The 11,206-nt window shown below is 53.3% G+C and overlaps 1 protein-coding gene across 1 annotated transcript in view; it reads left to right on the plus strand.

Moving 5' to 3' along the window:
- The window catches only part of VPS35L (VPS35 endosomal protein sorting factor like), a 119,273-nt gene extending 108,341 nt beyond the window's left edge, over nt 1–10,932 (plus strand). The window contains exons 29-31 of the mRNA XM_075564573.1: nt 5,139–5,257; nt 9,717–9,863; nt 10,261–10,932. Of these exons, the coding sequence (XP_075420688.1) occupies nt 5,139–5,257; nt 9,717–9,863; nt 10,261–10,359 (365 nt within the window). The 3' untranslated portion in view covers nt 10,360–10,932. The remainder of the gene's footprint in view (nt 1–5,138; nt 5,258–9,716; nt 9,864–10,260) is intronic.
- The last annotated feature ends 274 nt before the right edge of the window (nt 10,933–11,206 follow it).

Below are 11,206 nucleotides of genomic sequence, written 5' to 3' on the forward strand. Positions count from 1 at the left end.
CCCCGAGTCACAGAGGAGCAAAGGGAGGCTAGGAAGACCAAGTGCCACAGTAGATTCAGACCCAGGACTGGTGACGGACACGGCCCCCTTGATGGCGTGGCCTCGGCGTCGGGGGGTGGGGGGGCATGAGTGCCTCGTCATTGCACTCTCCTCCTGATTGCCCTGCCAGATGCTGCCTTGTAAGAGACTGAGGGCTGCGGGGTCCCAGTGCTCTGCAAGTCTCTTGGTACCGTGTGCTCGCACTATGTCTCTGGGCCACATTTTGGTGATCCTCACAAGATCCCTAACTTTTATATAATGCTATTGCACTCTCAAACCCCAAACCGAACCCACTCCCCCCGAGTCCACCCCACAGCCAGCCTATCTAGGGTTCCCAGGGCTGTCAATTTTTATTTTTTCTCGAATTATTGGCTTTATTTTATTATTTTAAAAATAATTTTATTTGGGGGCTCTTACAGCTCTTATGACATTCCATACATCAATTGTATAAAGCATATTTGCATATAAATCTCTGGAAGCGGGTCGCTTGCTCTTTCTCCCATGGAGCGGCTGGTGGGTTTGAACTGCTGACCTTGCAATTGTCAACTCAACATGTAACTCACTGCACCACCATCACCACCAAACTCACTGCTACCAACTCCATTCTGACTCACAACCCTAAAGGACAGTAGAACTGTCCCTGTTCGTTTCCAAGACTATAACTGTTTCCGGAGTAGAAAGCCTGATCTTTTTCCTGAGGAGCTGGCTGGTGGTTTCAAACTGCTGACCTGTGGTTAGCAGCCCATTGCACAATCACTGTGCCACCCACCACCACCAAGACTCCTTCTGATAGATGACAGTGTACTATAAAACACTTCCATATGCACTTGAAGACCAAAATATTTGTGGCAGTCATTTATTGGAAGAATTGGTTTATTGTGCTGGTCCTAAATGGCTGTGCTGCCTGCAGAATACTGTCGGCAGTAAAATATCATGCTCAGTGTTCATCACGAAATAAATGCGCCCAGGTAACCACCATCCAGGCCAGGACCGCGAACATTCTCTTGAAATGAATCCACACTGGTGTATGGTACAACATGGGTTCATTTTGAAAGCATGCGCAATAAAAGGCCAGACCCAGAAACCAAACACACTGGCGCCGAGTCAAACAACTCATAAGTGACCCTCAACCTGATGTTTTATGAGAGCAGACAGCCTCCTTGTTCTTTGGCTGAGTGGCTGATGGGTTTGAACTGCCACACTTCTACTAGCAACCCAGCGCCTGACCCACGGGGCCTTAGCAATCTGTGAGGTGCTCTGCTTTGTCTATCGAGTCACGAGCTATGGGTTAGAACGGACTTGCTGGCACCAGTGCTCGTTCATAGATCTACCAGAGGATTGCTTGATGTAAGGGTTCAGCTCCGGTTGATTCTGCCTGTCTGCCAGAAAGATGGCAACCGCTTCCACTCACTCCTCCCAGGCCTGAGTGCTCACCAACCCTTGTACAGTCAGTCTTCCGTGTCAGCTGTGCTGCTGCTGCGACCCTGTGTCCAATAGCATGAGACAGTGCCCAGTCCGGTGTCAGCCTCACAACCCTTGTCATTCCATCTTGTTGTGGGTTTCCCCTCTCCTGCTGACCCTTGCTTTATCACGCACGTCGTCCTTTGCTAGGGGTGTCATGCCCAGCAACTCGTGCAAAGTATGGGAGACGAAGTCTGCCCAGCCTTGCTTCTAAGGAGCATGCTGGCTGGATGTTTCCCAAGACAGATTGGTTGGTTCTTCTAAGTCAAGTTAATGTGCCTTTCGCTGGGAGTGAGCGTGCCCGAAGGCCCTTTCGTGTGTGTGTGTGTGTGTGTGTGTGTGTGTGTGTGTGTGTGTGTGTGTGTGTGTTGGGGTTTTGATCTCTCTTGTGAAGGGCTCTCAGGGAAAGAGAACTGGGGGACCAGGCCTTGGCATGGAAGTAACTGTCAGTGATAGGACATGTCAGGGGGGCAGAGTATCCCCTACCTTCTCTCCCTCCTCTTCCTCGAGAACACTCAGCGAAGTCTCCCTCGCAGTGCAGCTGCCAGGAGAGACGGCAGGAGCCAGTTGTCATCAGCGGGAGCGAGGCTGTATCTGACAGCCTACGAGTCTCGCGTTCTAAGGACGAAGACAGAATGGGTTGTTCTCCCTTCTTACTAATCCAGCTGTGTTTACTTTGGAGGTGCCCTTGCGATATGTCAAGCCTTGCAATGGGAGTGAGAGGCCTGGGGAGCTGCAAGGGCTCTGCAGGGGGTGGGGTCTCAGGTTCCCCTCCCTCTTTCTTTGGCTAGGCAGCCTTTTAGGGAATGTTGACACAGGTTAGAACTGCTGGAAGAGAGGAATTCGGTGAGTTTTGCACTGTGGAACGATGCCAGCCGCTTTCTTTCCAGGTTATTAAAAGGATGTTTTGCAATGACCTGGTGCAGTGGCCCCTGTGCTGCCACGTGAGCGTGGGAGACGGCGTGAGGCAGAAATGAAGAAGGCTCAGCATACTGAGCACTCGCTTATATGGGAGAGTATCCTGGTTGGAAAAGCCGAAGGCCCTCTGCAACCCCACTCATTCACACACCTTCCAGGCCATGAAGCATTTGCATCTGCAGGCCCCCCGAGGCTGACACCTACACAGATTATGGGTCATGTTCATACCCATTGGCCAGCTTCTCATTTTCCTAAGAACCACATCTGGATTCTCAGGCCCTCCTTCCTACCCATTGGCCAACCAATTCTCATTCTCTAGTTTCCCCCTTTCCCTCCTGTTCCCACCAAGTATTCACAGGGAAATTTGTTTCCCCTCCTGACACTTCTCCCACCCTTTCTAGTACCCAACCGCCATCATTAGAACCCAGCTTCTCCTGTAGTGACTGTGGAGTCAGCTCCACCTCATGGGCCTGAAGCCCATCAGAAGGAAGTGTTGCCCGGCCTTGCGCCATCGGCATGAGTGCTGGCGCATGCAAACCCATGGTCAGGGCTCCTGGGTCTGTCCATCTCCAGGAGAGTTTCTTCCCATGGGTTCTTCGGTCCTTTGCTGTGGCAGACGCCAGGTGCCCTTTCCCAGCCATTGATGTCCAGAGAAAGGCTTAATTTTTATGCATGAGCTCAGCTGAGATCTCACTGGTTCCAGAACTCCTTCCCCAGCTTAGATTTGAAGGCTCCATGGCTCCCCCAGGACGACCTCCTCCCAGCACACGGAACCCTTGAGTCTTTCAGTGTGCTGTGTGCGGATCTCTCTCCCCCAGCAGACTGTAAGCTCTGGGGAGACCCAGTCCAGCTTGGTCCCCACTGGTCCCCAGCTCGCAGCCCAGAACCTGGTGTAGAGCAAGCCCTCATTATGGAGGTGGGGCAGTGAGCAGCCCACCCTGAACACACTTCTGAACCGGTGGGCAGGAAGCTTGTGGCTTTGGCATTGGCCACAAACGTCCTTTATCTTCTGCCTCCTCCATGCTGCATGAACTAGGCAAGAGTAGATCCCCAGCCTGAGGAAGCCAGGGAATTTGTCCCAGATACTATTCCAGTCTCCAGCACCAGACATGAGACATTCCTTCACCAGCTGCAGTTTTGCTGCCCTGCAGAATCCGGTAATGGCGGTGCCGGGATCGGATTCTTTCCCCTCTCCAAGAATAACTGCTGTCCCCCACCTGGCAGAGAGCACCAGCCTGAGCGCCACAGAGACCCGAGCTCCGGAGCGCCTGCTGCGGTCAGGGCCTTCACCACCCACCTGACGCCCGGCTGGTGGGCCATTAGTCACCAAGGCAGTATCGGGCTTCCATCCCGTGGAGGGAGGGGTGGGCTTGGAGTTTACCTGAGGGACAGGGAGCAGGGAGCCCAGTGATTCAGTCCCGCTGAGACTTGTGGTCAGCTGTCTGGGCTGTGTGTGATGGCAGGTTGTGAGGGTGAATGGGCAGCTCAGAGTTCGGAGTGGGCTGAGGCAGCTGGAACATCAGGGAAAAGGAGGCCTGACGCGCTCACAGTGGGAGGAACGGTGGGATTCGCCGGCCTTGAAGGTTTGGGCAGCAGGCTAGCCTTGCCTTTTGCTCCCATAATGAGTTACAGGCTTGGAAACCCCCAGGGTCAATTCTGCCTTGTCTGCAGGGTTTCCCGGAGTCACACTCAACTCAATGGCAGCGAGTTTGTTAGTTAGGTTGGCCTTAGCCAAAACATGAGAAAGAAAAGAGCCGGAGTGCCCGCGGGCTGGGCCCGTCCACCAGAGGAGCATTGTCCAGTCATAAAAGAGCCCCGCGCCATCGTGTGCGGATGTGGAAGATCACCAAGGCATATGAGGGTCTTCCAAGCGTGTGTGGGAAACTTGGATCATCTTTCAAATCCATTTTCCCACAAACGTTTGGAAGCCTTCTGTCTTACTAGCCAGCGTATCCTGCCTCCCTCTCCTGTCTCTCCATACCCAGAGTAGGTGACACTCCTGTGACGGTCAGGGGTGGGAAGGTGGCAGCTGAGAGGAGGGAGCGGTCAGCCTTGAGGCCACTGTGGGCTCAGGCAGTGGTCACAGAGGAAGGCCTTTCAGCCTCCAGCAGTTCCAAAGATAAAAAAGGTTCCCGAGCAGTTGAGCACATTTATGGTGCATTCCCAGGGGCCCTGTTGGGCCATCATAGGACTGCTAACCTCAGGGTCAGCTGTTCAAGCCCATCAGCTGCTCCATGCCAGAAAGTTGAGGCTGTATGCTCACGTAGAGATGTACAGCCTCGAAGACGCTGCATTGGATTGCTGGGAGTGGAAAAGCAGAAATCAGGTCGATGGCTGTTTTGCAGAAGGGTGACAGGCCCGCAGCTGAGTGCAGCGGTGGGAGCTTGGGCCTCTGTTCCTGTTTTCTGCCTGGGATTGCCTCTGAGCCCCTTTCCCCACCTGGTGCAGGCTGGGACCCTGGAGTGAGGCAGGAGAACCGTTGGCTCCAGGCCTGGCACACAGAAGATGCGTGCCAGTGGCAGCTGCTGTGAAGATTGGTGCCCCCTTGGGCAATGGGCATGGGGACAAGGACCTCCATATCACTGGGCCCTGGCAGCTCAGACCACCCAAAGGCCCATTGTCTGCTCTATGGTTCCCAAGGCCCAGCCCGTTTCCATGGGCCGTGCCATCTCCTGTGTGGGAGGGCTTGGGTGTCTCATGGCTCTTGTTTGTCCCCTCAGTGGACTCCAACGACAGCCTCTACGGGGGGGACTCCAAGTTCCTGGCGGAAAACAACAAGCTGTGTGAGACAGTGATGGCGCAGATCCTGGAGCACCTGAAAGCACTGGCCAAGGACGAGGTGGGTGCCCGCCGCCCCAGGCTGGGAAAGCCTGGTTCCTGGGTGATGTGGCGTTCTTTCTGGAAAGGGAAGTGACTTCACACAATTGCTGCTGCTGCTTCCTCCTTTTGGAATGGAACTCCCCCAGGTCTCCTGACCAGTTAGGGCTCAGCAGAAAGTCAACGTTGGCAGAGAGGCCCTCCCCCATCCCTTGGGCCCCTGCCGGCCGCCTCTGAGGTGCTCCAGCCCTGCCTGAAGTGCCCTGTGTCAGCTGCTGGCCTCCCGGCAGCATGCAAGATCCAGGAGTGCAGGGACCTGTCTGTGCCTGGTGACCAGCCAACCCCTGACTCGGGGTCCCCCTGAGATCCATCTGCCACCTACAACAGAGGCCTGTGCTCCCCCCACCTCACCTTTTCACCTATCACCCCATCACCAGAGCCGCCTGCAAGGTGGACAGGCCACGATGCTCATTTCCACCGAGGCACATGGAAGCCTGTGCAGCCCCTCGGGCTGCAGCAGAGCAGCGGGGCCTAGAGGCCCGATTTCCCACGCCGAGCGCCGCCGGGACCCAGGTCCTGCACTAGTGGTCACCATCAGACAACGGCAGCAGGGAGGGACTGGTGTCCCAAGCTCTTGGTGTGGCTCAAGTGTGGCGGGTACATGAAATGGACAGACCCCAAGGGGCTGGGGTTCAGGTGTTCTCCCCTTCAGAGGAGAGAGCATTCCTGGTAACTAGGCGATGTTGCCTAGAACCCATGCTCCTAGCCACAGGAAATATATTCTTTTATCAAATGTTACAGCTTTTATATCTTCAGAGCACCTTTGAGTTTGTCCCAAATAGAAGGCTGATTGAATGGGGGATTTCAATATAAAACGGTTCAATTATAACTGGGTGTCAGCCTATAAGGGTTTCGGAGACTCTGAATCTTTACTGGAGCAGAGAGATTCATCTTTCTCCTGCTGAACAGCTGCTGGGTTTGAACCACCGACCTTGAGGTTAGCAGCCCAACCCCTCATCCACAGCACCTCATGTGCTCCTTCATTTCTGTATAAAGCAGTAGAAATTACTACTAGTTTCCTCCCCAGACCATGCTGGCATGGCTCCCGTTTCGCAGCATTGACCCAAACATGAGTGATAGATGGATCCCACGAACCCTGTCTCAGGCTTGGCTAGGTCACTTGGCTGCTGAGTAGAGACAAATCTCCTTCATTGCATTAAGGCTGCTTTCTTTCTGGTGTGTCCTCAAGATAAGGGGAGGGGAGAAAGTCGGCAGCTCCTTCAGAGTCAAAGCTAGGGCCTGGAATTCTCCTTCCATGCTGTGTTAGTCTGTGGGGATTAGAGAAACAAATCCATGGACACACATATGTGTATAAGAAAGAGATTTATATACAAGAGTAATTAAACATTGAGAAAACATCCCAACCCAGCGCACTCCAAGGCCATAAATCTGATATTAGCCCATATGTCCGATACCAATCTATAAAGTCCTCTTCAGACTGATGAAACACATGCAATAACGCCGAGTGCAGGACGATCACAGGCTAGTGGGTAGAAAGTCTTTGGATCCAGTGTCATTGGAAACATCTTAGCACTGGCAGGGGTCTCTCTGTGGCTTCTCTGGCTTCTGAGGTCTGGTTGCGTCCATGTGGCTTGTCTTCTGCCATGTCTCCCAGGAAGTAGCAGAGAGAAAGAGAGGTGTCTTCTGCCTCCAAGGAGGAAGTCCCAGGTTTCCCAGAATTCTCAGAAGGCCATGCCCACACAGAAGTCTCATTGGCTATCTCCAGATTGACAACCTAGACTCTACCCCTACACTCTTAATCCTTAAATTGACACCAGATTAGGTGACTACCACACATGCCATGTCCTTGGATCATCTGGGACCTGATATTGAGGTGGAGGCTGGTTAAGTGAATGCTGGCCATTGCCTAGCCTGACACCTCCTTGTACCTTCCCAGGGTATTACTCTTGACTCTTAGTTGCCTGCTGGAAGCCCTGCGCTTCTCAGAGGTGGGATTCCCACCTATCAGAAGACAACCTGACAGCTCATCTCTGATCTCATCTCAGTAGGAAGGGCCTGGCTTTTCTCACTGCCCTCCCTTTGTCCCCTTTCTCAGATCTGAGACAGTTCATGTGCTTTTGCTCCCAGCCCCTTCCTCCCATTACCCTTTCTCCAACCCATGGATTCCTTCTGGACCTAGACACTGCTTCCCTCCCTCTGCCCCATATGCTTTGCATAAACACAAACAAACTGGCTTTCCACTCACATCCAGCCCCTTTAAGATGCCATCCCAGATCGTTTGGGCTAGGGTGGGGTTGGGGCCTGAAAAAAAAAAGAAAAAAAAAAGAAAAAAAAAAGATGCCATCCCAGCCCGTGTCCACCTTTCCTGCTCCACCGAGAAAGACGTGGCCATATGGACACAGTGCAAACCTGCATGGCCGGAGGCCCCATCTCTAGGGCCATCAAATGGTCCTGGAAAGAGAGTAGGCATAGCGGGGCAGGGAGGGTAGGGGCTCTGTTTGCTGACACCCTCTACCAAATCCAGCCACGCTGACTCAAGGTCTCACCTTTGGGTCAGCACACTAAAGCTCAAAAACAAAACAAAACCCCCAAACAAATGCTTCTGCCTTGGGATCCTGGATGCTGCCACACCACACCCTGGCGAGGAGGTGCCCCTAACCACGTAGGATAGCGAGCATCCTGGTTGGTAAGAACACTGATCTGAGAGGAGTGGTAGGTGTGTACTGGGTGGCAGGGTGCACCCAGGAGAAATTAGCAGTGTGGTTGGCAAACCCATTTCTTCACACCACGACATCATGAATGACTGGACACACACCTGCACCCACTCCCACACACTGCCCAAGCACACCCTGAACAGCAAGCCCAGAACGGAAGGATTTGGAGTGATTTTATTTTAATTTAACCTTTCTCATTTCTGTGAGTGGTGATGGGCATCCCAAGAAGCTGAGATCATCTCCACTCACATAGACACCAGAGACCAGTACTGAAAGTGCTTGTCCAGATGCACACGGCCCAGGAAAAGCCTGGGCGGAAATGGAACCCGCCAGCCCCTGTTTGAGCAGTGACCTGAGAGCACCAGGCTTGTTGCCCAGGCACGGTGCAGACGGCGAGAGGGCTCTGTCTTGCAAGGGCAGGTCCCAGCCCCTGTCCCCAAGCGTCTTGGCAGCCTTTGGGTGTGGTGAAGCAGGCTCCGTGCCACTCTTCCAGCTTCCTGGGAATGGCAGTCCTCCTAGGGAAGGAATAAAAAGAAACTCTTCTATTTAAAGCCTCTGTGGAGAGGAGGCGGCTTGAGGCCCGACTCGATTCTCTCAGTAACAGGCCCGTGTGTCTGAGACTTGGGATGAGCATTCCACTTGAGCTTTCTTAGGGTAAAATGCTCACTCCTAAATTACAGAGAGAGAAAATAGCCTCTCAGAGACTGCGTGCCTTGTGGAAGCTTGAATTGGCTTGAAATAGAATTGTCTTTGCGCTTGGTCCTTTAGACCCAGGCAGAAAATGGCGTGCTGCTCTTCTCCTGAGTCGGAGGAGGGCTGGTTTCACAGGCGGGTAGAATGGGCTGGAACGTGTTGAGTGGCATGCGCTCTGCCCGGCTGCTCGGAGTTTCCCTGACACCACCAGTGCGCCCCGAGTGGGTGAGCAGGAGGATGGCACCCTTGCCCCAGGCCTGTGAGGAGGAAGGCACTGTGCAGCCCGATGGGGAGGGGCTGTGATGGTGGGGTACCTCGATTCCGGGTGCCTCTCCGTAGCTCTGGCCTGTTACCAAAGGCTTCCTTCCTGTGGGACCCAAGTCTCTTCATTGCAATTCAGCCTCCGACCACCCAAGTCTGAAGGTGCTCTCGGCTTTTTATTTCTTCACAAAAAGACAAGATTCTGACCTGGGAGAAGCCACTCAGGTTTGGTGGGACTTTGCTTAGTGAAGGTACTGCCGAGCAGGAGGGGAACAAGCTGGCCCTCAGAGTGTAAAAAGCGCTGTGGACGCAAGGCGTAGGCGCCAGGGCTTGGGCAGCTCCATTTGAGGCTGGTGGTCTTGTGTTCTTGTTGCCAGCGGCCCAGGGGCAAGTGGCTGCGCTTCTAGGCAGCCCGGGGAGCACATTAGAAGAAAGAGCATTTTAGCCTTCTTAGTTACATTTTTCCCTTGCAGGAAAGAAAGACAACTTCCTTTGGTTGGTTCCGTTTCACGGAACCCACAAGGAGCATTCAGTCGCCTGAAAGACTCGCTCACCTCTGCTTCTGTTGCTTAAGAGCTAGTGAGCTAACGCTTTGCATACATCACTCGCTCAATCCCCCAAAGGTCCCTAAAAGGCAGTATTACCTTACAGATGAAGACACTGGCAGGTGCTCAGGAAGTTACCCAGCAAGGCCCACCAGCAAAAAGGTGGCAGGAGTGACCTGGCTCAGAGTCAGCACTGCTCCCAGGCCCAGCCTGAGCCCAGTGAGACACTTACCCTTGTCTGTTTCAGGCCCTGAAGCGCCAGAGTTCGCTGGGCCTCTCCTTCTTCAACAGCATCCTGGCCCACGGGGACCTGCGCAACAACAAGCTGAACCAGCTCTCCGTCAACCTGTGGCACCTGGCCCAGCGGCACGGCTGTGCGGACACCAGGACCATGGTGAGGCGCCCCGAGGGCCGCTCCGCTGCCCAGACATCTGGGCTCGACTTGGCATCAGACCTGGCCAGCAAGCAGCCCCGCCTCTCCTTCCAAAGGCCTAGGGTTCTTGCTGACGGGGGCCACAGAGCAGTTCAAAACATATGCCCTCTGCATCCCAAACCCACACACATTAAAAGGTCAGGAGCTCCTAGGTGCCTCCCAGATCTGACTTTACAAGGGCAAGTTGTAATCCAAGAAGTTGTATTTAGACTTTGCTGGTTGTCTCCATCCTTCAAGGACTTCACTTTCTCTACCAGAAAAATGCAAAGATTCACACAATGGCTAGTTTGCTGGTGCCTTAGGTTCCAAAGATAGAGGATTGTGATCAGGGAGGTAATGATTTCTTTTTTCCTTCTAGGTGAAAACTCTGGAATACATCAAGAAGCGAAGCAAACAACCAGCTATGAGTCACTTGGCAGAGCTGGCGCTGAGACTCCCCCTGCAGACACGGGCCTGACCTTGGCCTTCCCAGGCCTGGGTTGGGATCTTCCAGGGCCAAGTTCAGAGACACACACTTGGCCTGGACTTTTCCTGCTTGCAGGTTTTTAGGGTGGTGGTTATCAAAACACACACAGACTGGTTCACACTTCGGCTTGAGTCTACAAGGATGATTTCTGATGGGGAACTGGGGACAGCGAGCCTTCCAATATGGGGCAATAGCTGCATTGGATGTGAGCTCCGTGAAGAATTGAATGGGCCATTGGCAAGAAAAACGAATGGACACCAGTAACGTCTTTACCTTTGGTAGATTTTTTTGTTTTGCTTTCATATTTTGAGAAAGAACAGAACGCAGAGTACACTTTTCTAGAGCCACAGTTCCCACTCCTTATTTCAAAGCCTAAGGTATGGAGTGGAATGCCGCCTCGGGAGCTGACTGATGAAAGGCAGCTGGCTCAGCCATCAGCATTTTTCTATCAAAAGCAGCTCTGGGTTGTCCAACCATGTGGGCAGGTCAAAGGAGGCAAGGCCACACTTGAGACTGTGGCTTTGGTGACAAGTACACTAACCAAATAAATGTCCTAGAGGATCAGCCTGTATTGCTCACTTAACTACTTGCAACCCTTCACCCAGGAGGAGAAAACATCCCAACTTGTTAGCCCAGTGTTTTTCAGCTGTAACGTGATGCTGACCACTTCTCTGTTCCGAGCGGTGGGCTGGGAGCCTGGTCTATCGGGTGGCTGTGAGTTGGAATCCGCTCGCTGTCTGTGGGGTTGGTTTGACTTAGTCCTGCTGACAAGCTGCCACTGGCCATTTGAACCAGAGCAGCAGTAAGTGAATAGCCTATAACCTGTTCTCCATGGAAA

The sequence above is a fragment of the Tenrec ecaudatus genome, chromosome 12, assembly GCF_050624435.1.
Source record: "Tenrec ecaudatus isolate mTenEca1 chromosome 12, mTenEca1.hap1, whole genome shotgun sequence".
Lineage (NCBI taxonomy): Eukaryota > Metazoa > Chordata > Mammalia > Afrosoricida > Tenrecidae > Tenrec > Tenrec ecaudatus.